This window comes from Gouania willdenowi, chromosome 13, assembly GCF_900634775.1.
Source record: "Gouania willdenowi chromosome 13, fGouWil2.1, whole genome shotgun sequence".
Lineage (NCBI taxonomy): Eukaryota > Metazoa > Chordata > Actinopteri > Blenniiformes > Gobiesocidae > Gouania > Gouania willdenowi.
The window spans coordinates 31,498,706-31,522,745 of record NC_041056.1 but is presented as its reverse complement, the minus strand read 5'-3'; the positions used below and the strand labels follow the sequence as shown (position 1 = coordinate 31,522,745).

General features: G+C 38.8%; 1 protein-coding gene across 1 annotated transcript in view; it reads right to left on the bottom strand.

The window, feature by feature from the left end:
• LOC114474868 (calsyntenin-2-like) overlaps positions 1 to 24,040 on the bottom strand; it is a 356,008-nt gene that overhangs the window by 58,010 nt on the left and 273,958 nt on the right. Inside the window, exon 8 of the mRNA XM_028465442.1 lies at positions 20,285 to 20,406. Within this exon, the coding sequence (XP_028321243.1) occupies positions 20,285 to 20,406 (122 nt within the window). The remainder of the gene's footprint in view (positions 1 to 20,284; positions 20,407 to 24,040) is intronic.

Here is a 24,040-nt window from a genome sequence, read left to right as displayed (position 1 = left end):
GCTCCTTAACTTCCTAGTTTTGGCAAAATCCACCACCATCTACCCTTCTGCATTCCACTGCTTGAAACCATACCTGCCCACAATGTTCTCCACCAATTAATGAGGCTATCATTCCATAAGTTCTGTGGTAAACCTGAGAATGTGCACTTCACATCTTTAAAAAAAAAAACTTAATTCCTATACTTATTTGAGTGTTATCTAAGAAAAAAAAAGGTTTTCCCCCTTTTTTTTTTAAAGCTGCAGTATGTGAATCAAGAATCGTCCCATACGTTATCTCTTTTCTCAATAGAGACTGGTGACAAACGTAGAGACTTTCATGTGTTATTGGAGAGCTTTCTGGTGTTTTAGACTAAGACTGACATGAACGTGTATATTACGCTGTCCTTACTCCCCTGAGATGTGGCTGAAAGCTCCTCCCCCCACAAAGCTCACACAGGTGACTGCAGTTATCCCAGCTGATGCTCAAACCCACAGCACTTGCGCATCCATACTGCAAAATGAATTGCATCTGTTCTCTCCACCTTGGATATGCTTCTCTTAGGTTTACATGGGATTTATCCCGTCTGTTCTCACTCTCCCTCTGTCACCAGTACCTGTGGTGGTATGTAACTTTAGACTGTTGCTTCTCCATGTACGTCTTCCTTTTTCGCTTGCTTTGCCGTGTAACTGTTGATGGGGACTTCTCCTGCTGCATTACCCGCCATTGTACTTTATTACAGAGGACAACGACGACAACGACAAAAGGGCATACACAAGAGAGATCTGTTCCCTGGAGGACAGGTGCCAGCTCAACAACCTCCAGCTGATCATCAGCAAAACGAAAGAGTTAATTGTGGACTTCAGCCAGCAGCAGCAGAGGAACTACACCCACTTACCATTAGTGGGACACTAGTGGCGAGAGTGAACAACTTCAGATACCTTGGGGTTAACATCTCAGAGGACCTGACAGGGTCCTCACAGATCAATGTCCAGGTGAAGAAGGCCCGTCAGTGTCTCTACCATCTCAGACGTCTTTGGAACTTCCAATACCCCATAGAGATACTCAAGAACTTCTACATCTGCATAGTGGAGAATATTCTTTCAGGGAGTATTATCACTTGGATGGGGAGCAGCACCAACCTGGACTTACTGGCTATCAGGAGGGTAGGGCATTTAGCAGAGCACATCATCAGAACCACTCTCCCCAACCTACAGGAAATATACTTCACACGCTGCAGAATCAGGGCCACCAAAATCCTAAGGGAGACCACTCACCCCAGTAATAATCTGTTTTCCATAACTTTCCTAAGGGAGATGCTATGGCTGCTTGACGGCTAAAACCCAGAGGATGAGGAGGAGCTGCTTTCCACAGGCCATCCGCATCCTCAAAAAACACTGACTTTTATTATTATCTTCCGCACACGGCACAGCACAATTGACTTTATATTAATATCTATACTCTTATATTCATACTGTATATTCTTAATGTATTGTAAGTATCTGGAGGAGTGACACAGTGCATTTCACTGCACATTGTACTGTGTATGATTGTGTATGTGACAAATAAAGTTTGATTTGATTTGAATATGGGAACTCCTTTCTCCTTTAATTCTGGTGCTGAATTAGGTGACAACTGTGTCCAGACCCTGATTGATATAATTCTATCATCTCTATGATTCATAGTAATTTCATGTACAAAAACTTTCTTGAAATAACGAGTTGGGCACAGTGGTGGGAGTACGTTCATGTGGGGAGGGGATTACAGCGACTTGTTTACTTGAATGGTCACTCTAAGCATTCATCAAAGCCCATTAAAAAAATGTTATGGAAAGGAAGTAAAAATATCTACTTTAATCTCCTAAAGTCTCCAATAAGACTGAAAAAAATGACTAGATTTGTTGCTAATTGCTTTAGTCGAAAACAGTCACGCGAGGGTCTCGAATCTAGAAAACGAAGTAGGTTTTTCTTCGAGAAATTGAGTAGAGAAAATAGAACTGACCCAAATTTAGTTGTTTTATTAGATAACTAAGATACCTGATAACTAAGATATTGAGTAAATTATTATCTATTAGCTAGAATAATAATCACTACACCCCTAAATCCTTGTTTTTTTTAAATTTTATGTTATTTTTTTTTACAGTGTGCAGTTTAAAGATGCTCTGTAATGAACTGTGATGAAGGTGCCGCAAAGCTTCAGATTTCAGATAGAAGCTGATGATCACTAAAATGGGTTTCCTTCTGTTAGCTGTACTGCCAACTTTGCAGTGGAATTTCCATCTGGTATTTTGGGAAACCAGATGCAAGTCAAATGGAGGTGCTTGTGTTTAGCAATTAATTCTGCTTTTATATCAAAGATGCAACACTGGCGTGACTAACATTAAGTTAAGCATATGTCTGCTGTAACAAGTTTAATTTCTTCTCACCTTTCACCTTCTCCAGCCTGAATGATATGCAAATCAACGGAAGTGTGTTCCCACAGTACTTGGAAATCAAATGGAACAGAAAGCCTCTGATCTGTGTTTGGAACAGGACCAGACAGAAGTGCAGTAAAGTCTAAAATCGACACCAGGGGCTCGTCTGTTTGTACAATACGTGCTAGGGTTTAAGCAGGATTTGTAAAGAGGAAGAGTAAGCGCCTTGAAGTTTGAGAGCCTGGAGGGTGTTTTGACAGTAATCACACCTTTTGGCTACATGTAGAGCAAATCATCAAAGTCGTGGCAATGTTTGGGTTTAAGGACAAATCACAATAAAGCTGTGATTTAAATATTAAATATTTCTTACTCTTTCTGAACAGAAATTGTTTCAGTTGAAGAGTAAAAATAATTTTAAAAGTTCCTTTAAAAAATTAGAGGAAACACACACACACACCCACACACACATACACACACACAAAAGATAAGCACCCCTGCACTAAATACTAAATGAATAATTTATTTGTACAAATTTATGTTATTTATCAGATTCTATCTAAACTGCTGCATTGGTGTAAACTTTATTTATCAATCCATCATGTGCATGTCCCATAGAATTAAACCAGGGAACTTGCACACGCTATTTTACTTTATAACACTACAGAGTACAGAGTATGTACACCTCTTTGTACGTCCAACCTTCAAACACATACTTATTTGGCCATATTTGACAACTTTACTAAAGCTCCCACATGAACACATACTTCCGACGGGCACTGTACTAGTAATGCTATATTTTACAGGTGTTTTTTTAACTACATTGTAATATTGACTAAGATTAAGTGTGAATTTGAAGCCATTTTAAGCCGGTATTGAATAAGTCATTGTGATACAGACTCATTCATTAGCCTTTATTTAGTCAGCACATTGAGATCACTAATCTCTTTGTGGTTTGTGCGTTTCCTTAGAAAAAACACCCCAAAAAAAAAGTGTTTCCTGGTTAATTGACTGTGCACCAATCCATAGTGGTAAAGAGGGGGCTGAGCCGAATGTCAAAGCTCTTGATTTACCGGTCGATTTTTGTTCCTACCCTCACCTATAGTTATGAGCTTTGGTTATTGACCCTTAGAAATAGGGTGAGAAGCTTGGTTATCAAGAAGGGGCTCAGAGTAGAGTTACGTAAATGATTCAAGGTGTGAATAGAAGGTGGGTTGTCTGAGGAGAGAGGCAGGTACCTTTGCGCTCAGGATTGTGCCCACCTCATCAAGCTGGACCAAACTTTGTCATTTTTCAAGGCTGTGTTTCAGTAAGTTAAAGGTGTCAGAGAGAAGAGTTTTAAAGGGAACTCGGGCCTCATGTACAAAAGGTTCATACGCCCAAAAACGTGCGTACGTCAAAATCCAGATGTATCAAAACTGTAGTAAGCATGGAAATGTGCAGTGCTTCACGTCAAGTCCTGAGGTGGCGTAAGTATGTTTCTACATACAGCGGCTTGATGCTTCTAATTCTAAGGATTCACATTCATATATAGATCAATTACACATTTGTTGTGAGTTAAAGTTTTTTGAATATTATTTTTGTATCTATCTAATCTGAGTCAGCCACATGTTGTTCACTACCTGTCAAAGGTCTGTGCTGGTGCTGGTATCTTCATGCAAATAGTCAGGGGCTACCGCTTAACAGATTTACATTTACATCAGAATACTCCGGTAATGCTTTCAGCTCAGCATCATTAGCACCCTCACGCACGCACACACACACAGTATAGTATAGTATAGTATAGTATAGTATAGTATAGTATAGTATAGTATAGTATAGTATAGGTAAACGGACTTCGCTTATAGAGGGCTTTACAAAAAATTTTTAAACAGTCACATTTTCCTTTTGCACATTCGGCCACAGCCAGATGAAGGACAGTGTGATAAGCATTAAAGGTGTGGTAGGTGATTTTCTAGATACACTTTTAAAGTTTTGGTTGAAATTTTCTTGATGTCCTGACAGAAATTAAGTCTTATGTGCTCTGAAAAAGGAACGAAGAAAATCTGTCAACTGTAGCAGCTGTAATAACCTGTAATAACTTCGACCAATGGAAAAAGATGGTTTGTTTCTTTTTAACCAATCACGTCTTCCTGTCTCCCTGCTTGTTCTCGCCCCCTCGCGTGCATGAGCCCACACTCAAAGCATGTCTCCGGTGAAGGACTTCAAACAGAGTTTTTGGTCATGTTTTTTAACATACATAATGATAAAATTCAGTGTTCACTTACTGCTGAATGAGACATGAGACAACGTAGTTTCTTCACAATACAAGTGATGAGCTGAGCTCCTCTGCTGGATCAGCGGCACTCGTGCATGTGAGAGGGGTGAGGGGGGGTAAAGGTGGAGCCGTCTGGGAAGCTACATTCAAAATCATGCTGGCTTTCGAAAATCACCTACCCTACCTTTAAGCCTGATGTGCTGGTTCAGAATGTTTCTGATTCACTCCCAAAAAGAAGGGTTGCCTGTTATATTGCTCTGTCCTGACCTAATATTGTTACTCAGGCACATATTTTGCAATTATTATTATGATTAGTAGTAGTAGTAGTATAGCATTTTCTGTCTCTTTCTTAGTCTGCTTCCCACGTCTTAACACACCCACATACAGTCAAACTGTTCAGTGAACTGTGTGTCTGTATTAATTCAAGTATCTTCACTGTTGAACCATCTCCATCATGCTGTACATGTTGCTATTGGTCTAATAATTAAAAATCTCTTCTTTCCTGTTACTGGTGGTAAGAGCTGCATCTTTTTCTGATCATGCAGAGGGGAATCCTGGTGCCGATCTTGTTTCAATATGATTTGCATATGTAAATGGGGGCATGGACAGGGAAGGGGCATATGTGAGCTCACATGCACGCTGATTTGGATGTTTAAAGAATAGGTGCGTGGATCCAGTCGTACACACAGGCGTACACTTGTAAACATTCCAAAGTATGAACCTGTCTCTGGTTTGAGATGTACACTTATTTCATACCATTTTTCATGCAAGTCTTTGTACATGAGGCCCCTGGTGTTGCAAACACTCATTCAGCCACAAACATGACGGCAGACAGTGCACCCTGTGCCACTGGCTGTACACACAGTGCCACTGTGTGCCTGACTTGGGCACACAGTGCAGGGAGATCAGCTCTGTGATTTGTTCTCAGTGTGTTGCAGTGAGTGCAGCATGGGGTGTTGGTCTAAGTGTGTGGGGTCTGTGGGCATTGACGACTGGTGCCAGCTCAGACAACGATGGTGCCCAGAATGTTCACTCTCAAGCAATAATCACTCCTTCACGTTGTCATTTCTTCTAATTCCTGTCTGCAGCCACTCTGCACTGTGAGCTGTTACACACAGCCTGCTGAAGTGGTAGAAGATGGATGAGTGAATGTTTTCTGTTTTATTCTGTCATTTTTACATTTTAGACTTGGGTCATTCATGACAGCAATTTTATTTTAAGGTGAGCTTTGTGTCAGGATGGGGAGGACAGAGAACAGCTGGAGAGCATTTGTGTGGAAAGACTCAAGCAGTGAGAAATCAGCTTTCACAAACCAAAGAAGCAAGGCTGGCAGCTCTCAGCAGCTTCCAAAACTGCTCGGAGGACAGGTGTCAAACCCGGAGGCAATTTCCTCAGTCCAGTTTTCTTCCTTACGTTTGATGGCTTGAAATCACAATTATCTCCTGTAGCTCTGAAATGACTGTGGGCCCGTAAGAATTCAAGAGAATTCCAGTCTGCTTGTGGTATGGGGCAGTTGGTACAACTAACCACACAATAACCTGTCATTTTGATGATTGTTATATCTCTGAACATGGTATTAACCTTCACTTCCTTGTTTGAATCCATGTAAAAGAATGATAATAATGCTTCAGTAGAGCTTGAGTGGTGCTTCACTTCCGGCACAAAAAAAATGTATTTTGCCCAAAATGTCTCCTAGTTGTCAAAACAACAATGTATTAAACTTGATTATGTGTTATATGGTTGGAAGGATGCACATGTTCATTTTCTATCTATACAGGCATTCTTTAATGAAAACTGGTTTCATAGGCTTTTGGGGTTTTTTTCCTTGCCTTTTCAAAATGTTGGTTTTAGTATTACAATTTACTATGGTATATTTCTTTGAACCTCGGATGAACTGATTCAACTTCTCTGCTGCCTATTTTAAGTTTAATGCAAGAACAATGAAGTCAGCCGGTAGTAAAGGAAGTAAAGATGATCCTTTTTCATAGAACCCTTATTCATTATCAATACTTACACACTGATTGAGTTGGTGTTTGGATTAGCCGGGCCAAAAAGCAGTCAATAGGACAACTTGTTGAACACTTTATATGGGTATGTAAATCTTTAAATACAGTCTAAATGCGCCACGGGTATTTACTGACAGCATGCTCTAAAAGGAGGCTTCATTCTCCCTGGACTTCAGCCACACACTAAATCATCACGTAACTCCTCTTAATTATCTAAACCCGAACAATACACACTCCCACTACACTCCAACAACCAAACACCAGCTTACTCTTTTTGTCTCTGTCTGTATAACGTCTTCAATTCATCTCTTTTTTTAATCTTTTTCTCTGAACACACTTAAGGTCAGAGTGGGATGTGGTGCACAATAAATCTTAGCTACAGATTCTGACAACCACCCTCAATCCAGGAAGTGTGTCAGCTGCCGGGGTCAAGAGCTGCACCACAGTGTTTGAGTAGGCAGAGAAGGAAAATGTAAAGATAAATGGATATTGTGAAGAGTAAAATTAGTCAACGTACCAGTATGTCTTAAAGAATTATGTTGATCAATAGCTAAGACTATAATATTTTCAATTACAATATATATTTCCTTTTTCTTCTCATGACAGAACATTTAACAAACACAAACATGCATTAAAAGAGGAACAGACAGAAGAAAAAAAATACAAGACAGAGGCAGGGTTTACTTTACAGAGCCAACGATACATCCAAACAAAAGTGGTCATCCCCCAGCCTTTGCCATGTTTATTTATTGATTATAATGTAATGTCATACAGCTCATGTTTCTATGTTGCTTATTTTGAATGAAGAGTGATTTGATAGGGTATTTTCTCGCTACTGTTTTTGATGTCACAGTTCACCTGTACACAGTCAGTTTTGGACGTCAGAATATGGTGGAACGCAGGTATGACCAGGATACATCGTTTATTAAGGTTATAGGGTGATAACTCACATAAGCTAAAGCGCCTAGAACTGTTGACCAGTAAATAGCTGTTACACTGAATTTAAAAATCCATTAGCGGTGTTAACATTGTATGAGAGTTTGCCAAGAAAGACTGAGGATTTTCAGGTAATGACAATTACATATACCTAATGTGCACAAGTCTTAAAGACTACTGTGTAGTACTGGCACTAATTAATTTGCTAATGACTAATGTTTAAACACGTTTTGATTAGTCGACTAATTTAAAAGACTACTTTAAAAAAAAAAAAAAAAATTGGAGTTTGTTAATTTGTTGTGTTCATTTTATTTTAAATACAACTCAAGGGCCAATTCATAAAATGCCACATGTAAACATTCATCTATCCAGGGTCTGACTCCGCAGGGGCTGCTGGTACCTAAAACCAACTTTCTTCTGCGCTGGCAACATAACAGACAACCACTCACAGTCCCATCAACTTAACAGTCATTTTTTGGATTGTAGGAGGAAGCCGGAGAAAACCCTCACAAGCACAGGGAGAACATGCAAACTACACACGGGGCTTGAACCCAGGACCTTCTTTCTGAGAGGCGGATATGCTAAAAATTATGAACGAGATGTTTTTCACATTCCAAAAATAATGCACAAAGCAATTCAAGTCAATTGCGAGCTCTGTCAATGTAAACAAAACACCCTTAACATTTCTGCTTGTTAACAGTGTGCTCTCAATGTGAATTATGTTTTGTTAAAGTCGCAAATGCGATAATGTGTATTTTGTTTCTTTTTTGTTTTCTTTACTGATTATTATTAATGAAATGGCACGTGACGTGTAATGTGGGTGTGTACATTTTGTGATTGGTTGATTAATAAAAATCACCTTGAGTGAGCACAGCTGCTGCTGTGTGTGATGCAAGTCAGATACGTTGTTGCGTTTACTCTGAACACTGCTGCAAATTGACTTCCAGTGAGTATTAGCGTAATAGTGCAAATATAAAAAATATTGAGAATATTTCACAAAATACTTTCACTAGCTTCTCAAGGTCAGTGTCTCCATTTTAAAAAACCCAGTTTAAAGCTGCATGTTTGTAGGCTTAACTCGAACCCAAAGGCCATTACAGCCAAGATTGCAAAAAGAGAGACCAATATACAATTAGCCTAATGATGTAGACATAACATAGATACAGTATTATCATAGATAATGTCCTGATTGAGTTTTTCACCTTAACATTTACAACGGAGTTTTGTTTGAAACTCATCAAGTAAACTGTTCAAAAACATAACGTATGAACTATAAGCATAAGCATGTATCTACATTTACATTAGGCTATGCCATATTATCTGGACTAGCTTTCTTACTCAATCATAGAGCTTAGCTGTGCCTAATAATAAACTGTGCCGAAAACAGGCAGGTATGCAACTATAAACACTCGCTATTTCATTCATAATAATTTATCTTGTCTTCACCATCTCCCATCCTCAAAAACTCCTTTGTGTTTACTTGTATAAAATACTTGTATAGTGCTTGTGTATCATTGTGCTCCCGTGATAAGCTAGTAGACCTGAAGTACTCCTATATTTTTTAAGCTTTTAGTCTTACTCTCGGACTCATCTCTTTAATGGCCGTGCTTTTTTCTGGTTGCTGCTATGTTTCATCTAAGCAGTGAAGGTGGAAGAAGAATTAAAAAGCAGGGTGCGGACAGCGCACACACTGGTGGGGGGGTAAATTACAATAAGCTGCTTGCGACTATAGACTAAAAAAAGATTGGCTGTTAACTCACTCACTGCCATTGACGTAAATATGTCAATTCAAATCTAAATGCTGCCAATAACATGGTGCAACTGGTGCAATAGATGAGGGATAAGCCGTGATGTGCACCACCTTGGAGGTGCCAAGAAAGAGGCAGAAAATGGCACTACAAGAATTAATAATGAAGTATCTAGCAGCTCACAGCAGCTCACACTCAAGCAGAGCATGTGTGGACCTAAGTGGACTATTGAGTGTCGCAATCATGAGAGAAAATGATCAACAACCCGGGGCAAGCGATGAGACTCGGCATGTCGGAAAGTAGGAGGAAGTTGTGTGAGTGGAGACTGGGGGGGGGACTTGGAGGAAGGCCAAAACACGGTAAGGAAACCATAAAACTCTACCCAGAACTCAAAATAATAATTTTGCTATCAAAAGCCTGGTCTCAGTGTTGATTTTGTTGTTTCATAGAAGGAAACCAATGTTTAGGTGTCACTAAAGCAAAAACAATTAGCTTCAAAGTCACTGACAGTTTTTTTTCTGAAAAATCCTTCTTTCTCAGCTTTTTGTCGGAAACTGTCCTTTTGTGTAAAACTTAACTATATTCAACTGCTGATTACGGAAGAACGAAACAAGCTAGAAACACACATCTTTTTTCTGATGAAAAAATCAGTCAAAATGCTCTAAAATGGCTGGCAGTGAGGGGGGTATCTGTTCTGAAAATGGCTGGCAGCCAGAGGGTTAATAGTAAAACAATGTGTCGAATGAAAAAAATGCCATCAACATATTTTAATGGTCGATAATGTTGACTACTTTTCCTTTTGGCTGTTCCCTTCAGGGGTCATCACAACTCTGTCCTTTGTATCCTCTTCTCTCACACCAACTGACTTCATGTCTACCCTCTCATTATACATGAATCTCCATGGTCTTCCTCTAATCCTTCTACCTGGCAGTTCCAACCTCAGCATCCTTCTACCATTATATTCATTGTCACTTCTCAGTACATGTTCAAACCATCTCAGTCTGGTCTCTTTGACTTTATCTCCAAAACTTCTATTGTGCCCTCCCTCTGATGTACTCTGATATTTTCTGATATTATGTCATTCCCAAAGAGAACCTCAACATCTTCATCTTTGCTACCTCCTGTTCTTCCTCCTGTCTTTTTCTCAGTGCCACTGTCTCTAAACCACAAATCATGGCTGCTCTTTACACCTTTCCTTTCATTCTTGCTGATACTCTTTTATCACAAATCACACCTGACACTTTCCCCCACCCATTCCAGCCTAATTGCACATGATTCTTCAGCTCTTTTCCCACACTCTCCATTGTTTTGGACTGTTGATCACAAGTATTTAAAAACATCCATCTTTTCTATCTCTACTCCCTCATATCTCATCACGACTTTGTTTCCTCTCATTCAACTTACTGAATGGGAGGCTAACCTTCTTTCCTCTCCATTCCAGGACAGACCTCCACTTCTGTTAATATTCCTCCACCTGCTCCCTGCTCTCACTACAGATAACAATGTAATCAGCAAACAACATAGTCCATGGAGCATCCTGTCTAATTTCATCTGTCAGTCTGTCCATCACCATAGTAACAAGAAGGGTCTCAGAGCTGATCTTTGATGGAGTCCCACCTCCACCTTGAACTCCTCTGTCACATCTAAAGCACACCTCACCACCCTCTGCCACTCCAGACTTCTTCACAGGATATTACAGCTCCTCTCTGTGCACAATCTTTCTCTAGATCTACAATATGCAGCACTCTCTGACCACTCTCCACTTCTCGGTTAACACCCTCAAAGCAAAGACTGCATCCTTTTCTATAACTTCAATGAATGACTCATCAACTACGTCAACTATTTGTGGCAGCACGGCCTATAGGGGATCATAAATTCATCATCTAAAATTCAGGACTGGGCTATTGTTGTGCATTTTTCTCTTCCAGTGACTAAATAATCATGTGACTACAAATTGACTGAAGCATCTACTAATTGCTCCACCCAAACAATTCTTCTCCCAACAGTTGTTTAGTGGTTACCACACTATCAATTCTACCTATCTAAGAGCTATGGTGAGTCTAACTCATAAAGGGGGAGCAGATGTTATCCACTTTAGCTGAGATGAGGGAGATATAAAAAAAAAAAAAATACATGGGATTGGCTTTGATAAAGTGTGTTCATAATAAATTCTGATTTCATTTGTGAATTTGCCCGCGATCTTTGAGGCAGACAGATGCCTCGACATAATATGATAATATATTGCCCATGATGAATGAGAGGTATCATACTGGGAGGATTGTGTCAACAAAAGCTGCAATCTCCAATTTCACCAATTCATTTCCTATTTTGCATATTATTGTGATTGTTTTGATCTCACATTTGTTTGTGTGTTGATGACGATGTCTGGATAGATTACACTTGAGTAATAGGAGAGACAGGCTGTTTTGTCTGCATTTCTGTTCTTCATAAGGTTTGACATGCTTTTGCATTTGTCTGTCCCCTTTAAGATTCTTTTAAGAGATGTCCCTGCTTTTCTGCCATTTTTTGTTCATTAGCCCCAATATAGTTCTCCTGCTATTTTCTCTGTTCTCCCTCTTTCTATCCTCTCATCTTTCCATAGTTATTGATTCTTCTGGTCAATACAAACCTTTACCTGACTACAAACAGGTCCATCTGCATCGGATCAATATCAAGGAATCCAGAAGAGGCTGATTTGCCATTCAAAATATTTCAATGTTTACATGTGAGCATCAGACGGTCCTTGGAGACTGAACAGCAGTACTGGTATTTGGAGACAAATTTCCATGGTGGAATCACATGCTTCAAGTGATCTGATTTTGTACTGGTGGAGCAGCATGGAAATGGACATCTAAAGCCAAATGTAAGTCTGTCTCTTTGCAAGGTGCAGCTGGGCAGCAGTCACAAACTTTGTAAGGAAAGCTGTGAGATTTTAGCCCAAAGATGGGTGAACAGGGAGCTCTAAGTCGTTATGCAGGGGTATGGATGACCACTCCGAAAGCCAGAGAAAAACATCTGTAGGAATTTATGGCCTTGAAGATGCAGCAGAGAGGAAAAAAGAAAAAAGTGTATGAGCCGATCAAGCTCTCTGGAACCAGCTGGTGCAGCTGGGCTCTAAATTTAGTGGGCTCTTTAGTGTGAGTCATCTATCATTCAACATGACCCCTCTGTTGTGTGAGTTGTGTCTGTCTCAGAGATGGAAGGTAAAATAGAGCAGAGATAAGGTTGAGCTGAATAGCAGCTAAAGGATGATTCTTCAGCTGTCTTTTCCAGACAAATCTTAATATGCTTTTAAGAACATAAAGGATGTTTGTGCTCCTCATTATCCAGGGCACTGTGAAGAAAAGCTTTTGTTCTGAAAAAAAAAAAAAAAAGATACACAACTTACAAGACACTTTTTCTTACAAACTGTGGCCAATTAGTTATGATTGTGAATCTTTCATACACGTATTTATGAAGCATCATACTAAACTTGGTCACTTCAGACAACACCTCAATGATTCTCAGTGCCTCTGCAAAATCTAATTGGCAATTAGAAAGGATATCATTTCTTCATTTGTTAAAACAATATCCATCAGTAAACTTCTAGATTTACTTTAAGGAGAGGTATTTGGATAGAAGAGTCGTCAAACATTAAGCCAAACTCCAGATGAAAGCCATAGGTAAAGCAATAGGGCCACCATGGCCACTAGATTGAGGAGTTTAGTCCTGCTGTCTCTAGAAGCTTCAGCTCAAATAGTGAAAACAAGCAATCAAGGGGTACCTCAACTTAATATTATAGTGTGGCTTTAAATTGATTAAAATGTTGTTTGTAGGTAAACAGGTTGAAATGCTGTGGTTTCTGCATAAATTATAACACCAAAAAATTGCTAAATGCAACTGTAAAAGCAAATGCATTGATGTATCAGGTCATCATGGTAAACAATTCTTTAGGCATAAATTATAACTAGATTTGTTGAGTAGGATCCGACATAGACTTCTTAAGCTCTTTAATGTTTTTGAACAAATGCCTAACGGTGGGAGAAAGGGTCTTATTCTTGTGGACAGGGTGGAAAGTAAAAAAATTACATTTACTCTCGTTACTGTAACTGAGTAGCTTTTTTGTGCACTTTTACTTTTTTGAGAACTTTTTCAAATCTGTAATTTTACTTTAAAAATTTTGTTTAAAGTTACAGTACTTCGCTACATTGGAAATAGATTCCGTTACAGGGTAAAATAAATCTTGCATCCTTCATATATGATATGTATTGTGAAATGTGCAATGTTCGACTATTTCACACAAATGTATTAATTTCACAGTTGTCATTAATTTCATCCTTCTGTTGGTGGTGGAGTTTCCCGTTTCTCATGATTTTGTGTGTACGGCAGGGTCATAGCTGCCGTGGAAGAGCACACATTATCTCGCCAGGTTACGTTGTTTATAAATGAGGCCCCTGAAAAATGGTTCCGTTACTTGAAAATGTCTGCACCAACACCTCTCAAAATTTCATTAAGCATTTTTTGAATGTTTTCTTTGATGTTTATGCGCAATTTATGCATAATCAATGTAATCTGAGGGGTATTCCATGAAGCGGGTTATGTTCAAACTCTGAGTATGTTCAGGCTCAAATGAGGGAAACTCTGAGTATCCCATTCCTAAACACGAAGTATGTTCTTCTCTGAGTATGTTACCATGGCAACATTGTCCGTGAACTAAACTTCTTTTATCAAAGAAACCCTGGGTTTCTACCTGGCTCCACCCACCTGAACACTGTTTCTGAACACTTTAAAAAACCTTAACTCTTCTCTGAAACACATTCGTAACATCACACACCACAGACGTGTTCACATCATTACTAATGTTGTGTTGCTTTACGTTTTTTTTTTCTGTGCAAATGGTAGTTTTCTTTATAACATTGTGGATACAGAGCATTAAGTGAAAGACACTCAGAGGTTGATCTGCATTAAAACATCTACTGACGTCTGTAGTAAAGTTCACTGAATACAAACCTGTGGATAATATAAAGGAGGAGATGATCATTTAAATAAATCCACTTTTAAGGCTCGATTGTTGCTTAATATTGTTATACAGTTAAATCTGTAGATCTTGTGTCTTTGAAGGTATGATGGCACAGTGAGTTGTGACGCTGCTCTTGAAAGTGAGGAGTTGCGGGTTCGCTTCCCGTATCAGTGTTTCTTTATGACATTTTTTAGGACGTCGAGATGACTCTGGCGACAAAATTACTTTAAAAATCAATAAAAATGATGCGATATCAAGCGGCATTACTGTCTTAATATCCAGTGTAACAGGAGCGCTCTCTATGCAGACATCCTATGCTGCTGACACGTCTCCTCAGACACATTTTATTCATATCATTCTCCGCTCGTCACGTCACTGAAGCGATAAAGTGATGAAGTGACCAAAAAGTGTGATTAATTACGGGTGATTTAAGCCACTATAGTCACTGAAGACTTAACGCACCTTTAGAACAGGCTCATATTCCTCAAACACCGGCTTATTTCACCCATTACGGTGAATAAATCACTATTTTCCGGGTGGTTGTCATGGCAGCTCAAGTCATCTTCGATCCATTGATGATGGCTTTTTATCGCGTGCGTGCACGTAAGTAACCCAAGGTTTACATACTCAGGGTCGATTGACCCACTTCATACCAGCTGTAATGGAATCCGATACTCAGAGTTTCCCATCGCGGGGTATAGGGGTATAGTTTATAGATAGACTCAGAGTTTGTTAACCCTCCTTTATGGAATACCCCTCTGTTCATTAGAGAGTTCATTTTAAATCCATAGATGCATACATTCCACCTAGAATGTTTTATAGACTATATATAACATACTGTACTCATTTCTTGCTTTCAAAGATTCCTTAAGACTAGTACAGTGCCCGTCGGAATTATGCATTCATGTGGGAGCATAAGGGGTATATTTGCGTATTTTTGTATCTTTCTGTTGTGTTTTTGTGCATTTTTTGTATAATTATTGTTTTTGTTGCCATTGTAGTGTGATTCAGGAGACATTTTGTGTATTTTTTGTGTAAATATTTAGTTTTGTGTATTTTGAGCCATTTTTATATTTTTGTTGTATTTATCTGTAATGTACTGCTGGAGACTCCTTTCGAGTGAATGGACAAACTCCTGATGTAAGGCGAGACTGTGGATTACTTTGCACAGCAGCAAAAATAAAAATCAATAAAGAAAATCAGTGTCTTCATATTACTGTGCTCCAAGAAAGATTATACTTTGTTGATAGAGAGTAGATGTAATGATGTCCCTATCTACATTTGGATCGGATTGCTGGTGGAATTATCATTTAGTGGGGTGACTATTGTTCAGTGGTAGAGTGGGTTGTCTTATAACCGAAGGGTTGGGGTTTTGAATCCTTAACTATCCAAGTCATTGTCGTTGTGTTCTTGGGCAAGGCACTTTACCCATATTGCCTTGTATGAATGGGTATGAATGCTAGTGGTGGTCGGAGGGGCCGTAGGTGCGAAGTGGCAGCCACGCTTCTGTACCACTGATGTGAGTGACTGATGTGAATGAATAATGGTTTCTATTACTTCTGTAATGTGCTTTGAGTCTCCTTGAAAAAAAGTGCTATTATTATTATTATTATTATTATTATTATTATTATAGGCTACATACTGTTCTTAGTCAGTTTTCTTCTTAAGACAACTGTCTGTTCAATGAAATGACAGCCCAATTTAGCAATGTTTTAGCAATGCCACTATGTCCATTTCCCTCCCACATTTTTTAAAAACATCAAAAAGCAATTCCATTTCTGAAACTCCTGAAGCACTCGAAACTGCCAAACAAAAAGTTAGTGCTCTGTTCGTGTGACTGAACATGGATGACATCAAGTTGTATGCCGTAGTTGACCTACCAGAGGGAAACATTGGAGACATCCAGGACAGCTCTTAGTACCTTGGTATCTCACAGGCTAATGAAAATCCTGAAGTCCTGAAATATCAGCTCAATGGTCAGACAGAAGTCTGAGTTATCAACATGATGACCCACTGCCGGTCATCAGATATCCAGCTGGGAACATAAGCTGGCTAAAGGAGGAGATTGAAGCCACTAATATCAAGAAAGCACCTCACCATGCTTGGAGGGTTCCACCCTAAGTCTAGCACTCTGAGGTTAAACACTAAGCAGAAATAAGGAGGCAAGATTACTGTGCATCAAAGCCACTATCCAGGATGAAACATTCAAACTACAGAAGTACATTAAGAAGATGAATTCAAAGGGTAAGTTGCTCAGTGAATGTGACAATCACCAGACCAGTACAATGTGGTAGAGGAGCAAGCAACAAGGAGGGGCAACCCCCTACATGGAGCAACAGACTTTAATGGGAGTTAACAAATTAGAAACTAAAATTTGATGAAAAATGTAGGCATCCTTTGAGTCCTTGGGAATCAAGATTAGCTATGAAGCAAAAATCTACAGGTCCTTTCTAAAATCATAGCCCTAAGATAAATATGCACTAATGACAGCAACAAGCTTGATGTTCTAAATGATGTTCTAATCTAAGATCATAGACCATTTAGCAGTGTTTTAAATTTAGCAGAAATTAGGGTAATTTTTACCAGTATTCTGTTGATAAATGCTGTGCAATTCTTGACATGCATTACAAATGAAATTCTGAATTGACTTAACTGAATTGAGTTGTATTTTCTCAGAAAAACAGTATCATAAAGCCACACAGAACTCTCAAAAGAGTCTGGGTGTAAAAGGCATCCTTTCACGTCTATATTTTCTGCACTTTTGGCTAAATGTAGTCTGTGCACTCACAATCCAATTTTCTATGTGATTATATTTATATTGCCTCATTCAGAACTGACTCAAGCTGAAAACTCCATCTGATTGACAGTCTGCTCCATTGAGATTCTCAATTTTAGATGACCGTTCTATGAAACCGCACACAAAAGACTCATTCAAAACAAACCTAATGTAAAGCTGTTCAATATATTCCAACAATAAGCTCAGACCCAGTCTCCTAATAATGTACCCAGAAATACTGGCTCGTACCAAATGCAAATATGCATCCTAATTGCATCAAACCATGATATTACATTTAGTTTTCCTGAATGTAAAGCTAATATCTGCCATCACATTGCCTTGTTCCAGTTATTATGTAGCCAGTAACAATGCATTATAAGAGAGCGATAGAATTAAGTGGATCTCAGTGATGAATCCACATAGGGAAAAGTATGTTTTCTTCTTCTGGTTTTCTTGCTAAAAGCACAATTTTAGGCATGCGTTAAAATGTAGAAAATAGAGGCCAGATGAGTAGATAATAAACATATAGATAATAAACCATATTTCCATTAATAATAGGAGAAAATACTTGTAACTCAGATATTTGGAACTCCAAGCAGTCGATTGGTTGGTACATGACTGATAGTCAGCACCAGACTGTGTAAACATTGTAGGAGTTAATAGTTGGTTTCACTTCACTAGCTTTTATCTTAAAACCAAAATGTGTGCACACTTCATCTTCTAAGGTCACTGAACCGCAAATCTGAAAAGGCTAAGCCAAATAGAAAGAAAAACCAATTCAAAATGAAAGGCTGACAACAGAAGAAGCTTGTGAAAAATTATTATGCAGGTATATATCAAAAACAATTGTGTGGTCATGATCCTGCCACAGACATAAACTCCTAACATATTTCAACATGTAGCCAAAGAAAGAAGAACTGGTAACCGATCCCTCTCCCCCTAAAGGAAAAATCACTAGTTAAATCATATTGAATCTTTTTTTCATTCTTTGTTGTTTCTTTCTCTCCTGGTGGTCATAAAAAAATTAGATATTTTTTTCTTTTAGATGGTAGTTATGCTTTACATTCACTACACACAGTACGTGTCATTGAGAATACGATATTTACTAAGTGAAAAAGGTAGTAAAATAGGCCTTAATTTTAATAAAATATGCTAACAATGAGCTAAAATTCTTAGCAGGGTAGATTAAGGACCACACTAAACTGCAACATAATTAACTCATTGGGCCATGTTTTGACCAGCGCAGCCCGCACTACGCACCTCGATGCAGAGTTGTGTAATTATTCAAGGTGTGTACAAGTGTGTCCTGTGTGCACCGTGCATCCATTTGCACACCAGCTGTGTGCAACTCCATTCTCTCTGTGCTGTGCACTACACATAGTTAAAGGCATGTTTACAACGGAACTTTTGCTACCATGACATCATTTTTGCTAAAACATTTTTACAGTACAACACCAGTTGTGTGTATCAGTGTGGGGGTCTGTGGGTATCTTTCTAACTTGCCGTGACTCGACTGCAGACCAGAGGTCAGTGCATCTTGTGAATTTGAATTATATACATGAATTACTACATACATCATCGATGTATTGTACAAAACGTGTGTTTGTTCTAAAACAGTTACATTTATTAAGGTGAGGTGGTAAAATTTTAATTTGTTTTTACAAAGAAAAACACTGAATAATGTGAATGAGAGCAATGCAAACTTCATCTTCAACTCATTTAAAAAAAACAAATTAAGAAAAAAAAAATAACCAGGACCACCCATTTAAATCTATAAAACAGACCAAGTCACTGAACCTACCACTCTATGTTGGAATTCCTACCCAGGGTGCCTCTCACATGTGGTATTCTGTCAGGAGGTTGACGAATGACCTCTTTCATACTCTCCTCACAATCAAGACCTGATATGTCAGATCAAATTAGCACAGCGTGCTGCATCTGGCTGTCAAGGCTCAGCTGTGTTTCGTTCCTGAATAAAATGTCCTTGCTGCTGAAGCGCTGTACATTGTAATTTGAGGTGACCTGTCTGACTCCATGACAACGTCCTTGATCAACAGACATCTGCTGGTTTCTACACCCGACAAGCAACGTGCATGCAAACAAGGCTTGAGCAACTTACATTTATTCCATCTGTATGATATGCAAATAATAATGTACAGTATTATGTATCAAACAGCAATATTAAAAAAAAAAATGCCATGACTGTGCTTTATATCAGTATAACTACCTTATTATATTTCTTGGTACAGAGGTATTATTCTGAAAGAAGCACCCGACGCACATTAGCCCCCCACATTTTTAAAAGCATTTATTATCTGTTCACGTGATCTCTAGAGGGACCTAAAACAGGACAGTAATGTCATTGATTTCCATAGATCTCCTTTTGGTGTTGCACTTTGTAGATGATCCCTGCCCACTCTGCTCTTTATATGCAGCTCATTGTCCTCATAGAATATGTTTTAGCTCAGCAGACAGACTCTAATGAAGAAAACATATCTCTAGTTTTTTCTCTGTGTTACACTGAGTATAGAGAGCTGTTTATTGTACTTGTGCCAGCTGATTATGAGATATTAATGTAAGAAAATGGAACATAAGTCAAGCAGTTGAGTACCAAATGGTCCAAAGGCCAATACTGGGCATTGTGATTTTTGTTTAAATTCATTCATTCAAGAATGTTGACTCAAGCAGACATTTTGCACCTGCCTGTTGGACGTGAGTATGTTTTCTTCATTGTAAAATCAAAATGTTGTTACTGTATTAAACTTTTGAATCTGGGAACATCAGCTGAGAGGTGAGGCTTTGCTTGGAAACTGCATCACCTGTTGATGACCCACAGGTGGAATTACTGTGTTTATGCTGGTGAAAACTAGCATTGTGTCTACGATCTGCAACAGACCCCGCCTGCAATGTAAAACCTATTTTTCCATGGAGCAAAGTCCATTTCATAATCCCATGCATGTGCACCATGGGTTCTCCAACTGGAGTGCGCCACAACCACGCCTGATTTGGAGGAACATGCCTGCAAGATTGCAAAAAGCTCATTTGAGCCAACAGACACTGAAATAGGGGCCCCTGTGAATGTTATCTAATGCAGGCTAGAAATGTCAAACCTCACATTATCCACAATTGAAAGCAGACTCAAAAAACTTTCTGTGTCCTGTATTTAGTGTCTTACTTGCTCAAGTTTCCAGTGGAACTCTGCCGGTCTGAAGGTGTCCACCTGAGTGAAGTCTCTCCTCAGCAAAAACACCAGACGGCAGTTATGAACGTAGAGCGAGTAATGGTGACGATTCATCTCTGCGAGAAAGACAAACATGAAATAAGTGACTGAAACTGACACAGATCCACACAAATGAATCAAGAGAAGGCTCTGCAGGGACTGGCCTTCAGATATCAATACACTATTCTTCATTCTTTGTTACTTCTAGTATTGTCAAGCTAAATGGATTGCAATATTACACCATGTCTATATTTACTCACTCACTAGTGCATACAATAAACCCTCTATTATAATCTACCCAAGGATCCTTTTTGAATCATATACAAGCAAACTGACAATGTCAACCATGGAAAATGCTGCCATTACACTATTACTGACATGATGAGTTGAGTTTCAATCCTATCTCCAAGATGCAACACCTCCCAGATTTAGACCGTCACTTATTTGATTGGATCCAGTGCCTCATATTAAAAAAAAAAAAATGTACACTTTTTTGCTTTTAGGTGTTTTAATTACATTTTTGAAGTATTATATTTGGACTGCTCTGTCTTTTATTGAGTTAAAATCACTGGAAACACAATTGAATGTAGACACTCGCACGAGTGAGGAAGAGCCCCCACGCTACATCTAAATGGTGTTTTTGCACAAAAATTATTTCTCTGTCAGCTTGGAAGATGGTAGAAAATGGCTGAAAAAAGGCAGTTTAAGCCAATAAGTGAAGCTAAGTCTGAGGTAAAGACGTCCAAGCTTGTTTCTGTGGAAATCGCGGAACAGCAGCAGCAGCAGTTAGCTTAGCAAGTAGCAGCATCTGTAGTGATGATGCTAATGCAGGAGAACCAGCCTCCAACAGACAGGACACAGGAGGAGAACTATCCAGTGGACATGAGGAGGACTCAGGGTGGACTCTGCAACTCTTTATGAAAGACAAGGCAGGCCTCGGCTGTTAAATATGTTAAAAAGTTGCAAAGATACGAAGTTCTCTATGGCTGTTTTGACAAATAAAAGTTAAGCACGCATTTCATTTTCATTTTCTGCTCTGCTGCTGATTCATTAGAGGAGTTGTGGCCTTATGTTATGGGTGTAAAAGTTTATAAATATTTTTTATTTGTGTGTTTTTGTGTTCTTAAAGTTTAGTGACCTTTGTGGCTAAATTAGCGGTGATTTTGCGCTGTCCTTGTGCTGAAACATAGCAGGTTGTGACAGCTGTCAGTCAGAGTAAGAGACGGATGTGCTCCGTAACGGCCGATTGTCCTCACTTCTTTAACGCTGATTCATCATTATTTTATCAAACATTTTGGTTAGTTGGTTGTTTGTGTTCACGTGATATTATTAGCCCATTTAATTAGCAAAAGGCGCTTTAAAAAATGTATCCTGTGACATTTTTGTCTCTCTCTTAGTGCCGGAACAACACCCTGATGATTTACACTGCCTATCTCGACTTCCTGTCAGCAGCTATAACTGTTAGGAAAACCAAAGCCAAATACCATTACCTCAAGGCCAATGATGCCCTGATTGGGTCATATTGGGAAAATTGCACCGATTCAGATCACATCTTTTTTTAATTTAATATATTATAAAATGTTGAATAAACTCAAAGTGAAAACAGAGTTCAGCAGCAATACACAGATATAGAAGTCTGCGGTGTGGAAATACTTTATAGGTAAAGTGTACGCATGATGCAAACATCACTACATGAATGCACTGGAAAATGCTCAACTTCCAATTCACCTGACCAACCTACGCTCCATGCTGCATTGGGAGGGAGAGGGAAGGCTGAGCAGCAAAGAAATGAGCAGATGGAATGAAAGTGAAAGTGTTCCATTCCATCACACACAGCTGGTTATTTTACACTTGTCCAATAGGAAATGTAATCAGACAATATTATTACTTTAAATAGTAATACATGCCCACAGTGTTAACAGACATGCTCTGCCATCATTTGTGCAGCAGGACGCACATTAAAGCAGAATCTCACGCACAGCCATCAGTGGTTTGCATCTATCGGCCTGTTCTTCGTTTTTAAAGAGAGAGACAGAGAAAGTAAAACCTGTCACGTTATGGAGCTCTCCCTTCTCGTTCTGCATGAAGCACCAACTGACATGCATTTTTTTTAAGAGTGTCGTGATGAAAGTATGGTTCTACTTTCAGACTGGCAGCAGTGGCACTTAAAGTTTTTGCAGTTTAAAAAGAAGAAGTCTTAGTTATTTATTTTTTTCTATATTCAGTTTGAAACTTGAAAAACTCATACAGTAGGTGTCAGGTTCTGTTTAGTTTTGTTGATGTTTAGCCCTTGAGTCTGAGAGTCGTTGTTCTATTTTCGCGTATGTTCTCTTGTGTTAACTCTTGGCTTTGTGTTTTCAGGGATTCCTGCTCATGTCTCCACCTCCCTGTGATGTCAGTGTGTTTGGGTTGTGACTGATTAGCTCCCTCATGTTTCCACCCAGGTGTGGCCCGTTTGCAAACGGGCCTCTGTCACTCTGTAGCTGCGTGCTCGGACACAGTGTGATTGCTGGATCATTGTGTATTGTCATCCTCCTCGTGTGCTGCTGCTTTTTTATACACTGCTCCCTGTTGTCCTTGTTCCTCCTTGTGCTCTTTTGTTTTTTTGGATTAAACTTGGACAATCATTTTCAACATTACACCTGCCTCCTGCCTTCTCTCTCTGCATTTGGGTCCACACAGTGACAGTAGGGAGCACCCACCTTGCTGAAACTGTGAGCTACTTTAAACGTACTGAATATTATGGAGGGCAACCAGTTTGATATACACTCCTTAAATACTACATTTTCATGGTTTCACATGAATTAAACGGTAAGATAATGAAATAAGACAAGCTATAACTTAAAAAGTTAAGAAATGTTTCAACATGCAAAAATGTTAGGCAATTGTTTCATTTTCATTACATTTCATAGGAAATCATGTTCCTATGTTACTAACCACTAGTTAACAATGTCTAACACATTTAAACTAAAACATGTTTGAACAGTTTAACAATTATATAATGTTTTACAAAAATCGACTTATCTTGTTACAATCTATCCCTCTGCAACACTGACACACATTTTTCACAATGTTTCAGTGAAATTAATCATTTAAAGATGGTTATTTGATTAAAAAAATGATTAAGTGTGATAATATTTAACTCCACTAAGGCACTGATACATCTGTCATCTGTATTTATCTTTGAGAGTTTGAAGCCTGACGGAGCTCATTGGTGACTAGTGCTGCTGTTAGAACAGGCCTCAGGGCTCCTCCCATGGTACATGAGGACTAACTGGTGCCTGTGGCACCATGTTGGCAACCTGTCATGCAGACTTTAAAGTCAAATTAAATTACACTTATTTACTGAATGTTAATTTTGACATTTTTTCTTCTTTTAAACGAGATCATATTGTATGAATGTTGTAAAACCAACATTGTTATCATTGCATCGTAAAATAGGTTCATATCATCCCACCCCTAGTTATTAGGACTACGGAAACTAATTATGCCCGAATATATTGCGAAGTGTACAAAGAATAGAAAAAAAAAATCACAATTTGTCTGTTAAGTATTGCACAAGTAGATTTGTATGTGATCTTTACTCTGGTTGTCCTGTGTGACATTCCTACATCTTAAAAATGTATACATGTAATCCTACATTATTTAAATGTAGCACTGTGATGTATTGGTAGGATGCTAAAAGCTTTAGTTTTACCTCAAAGTGGAGAA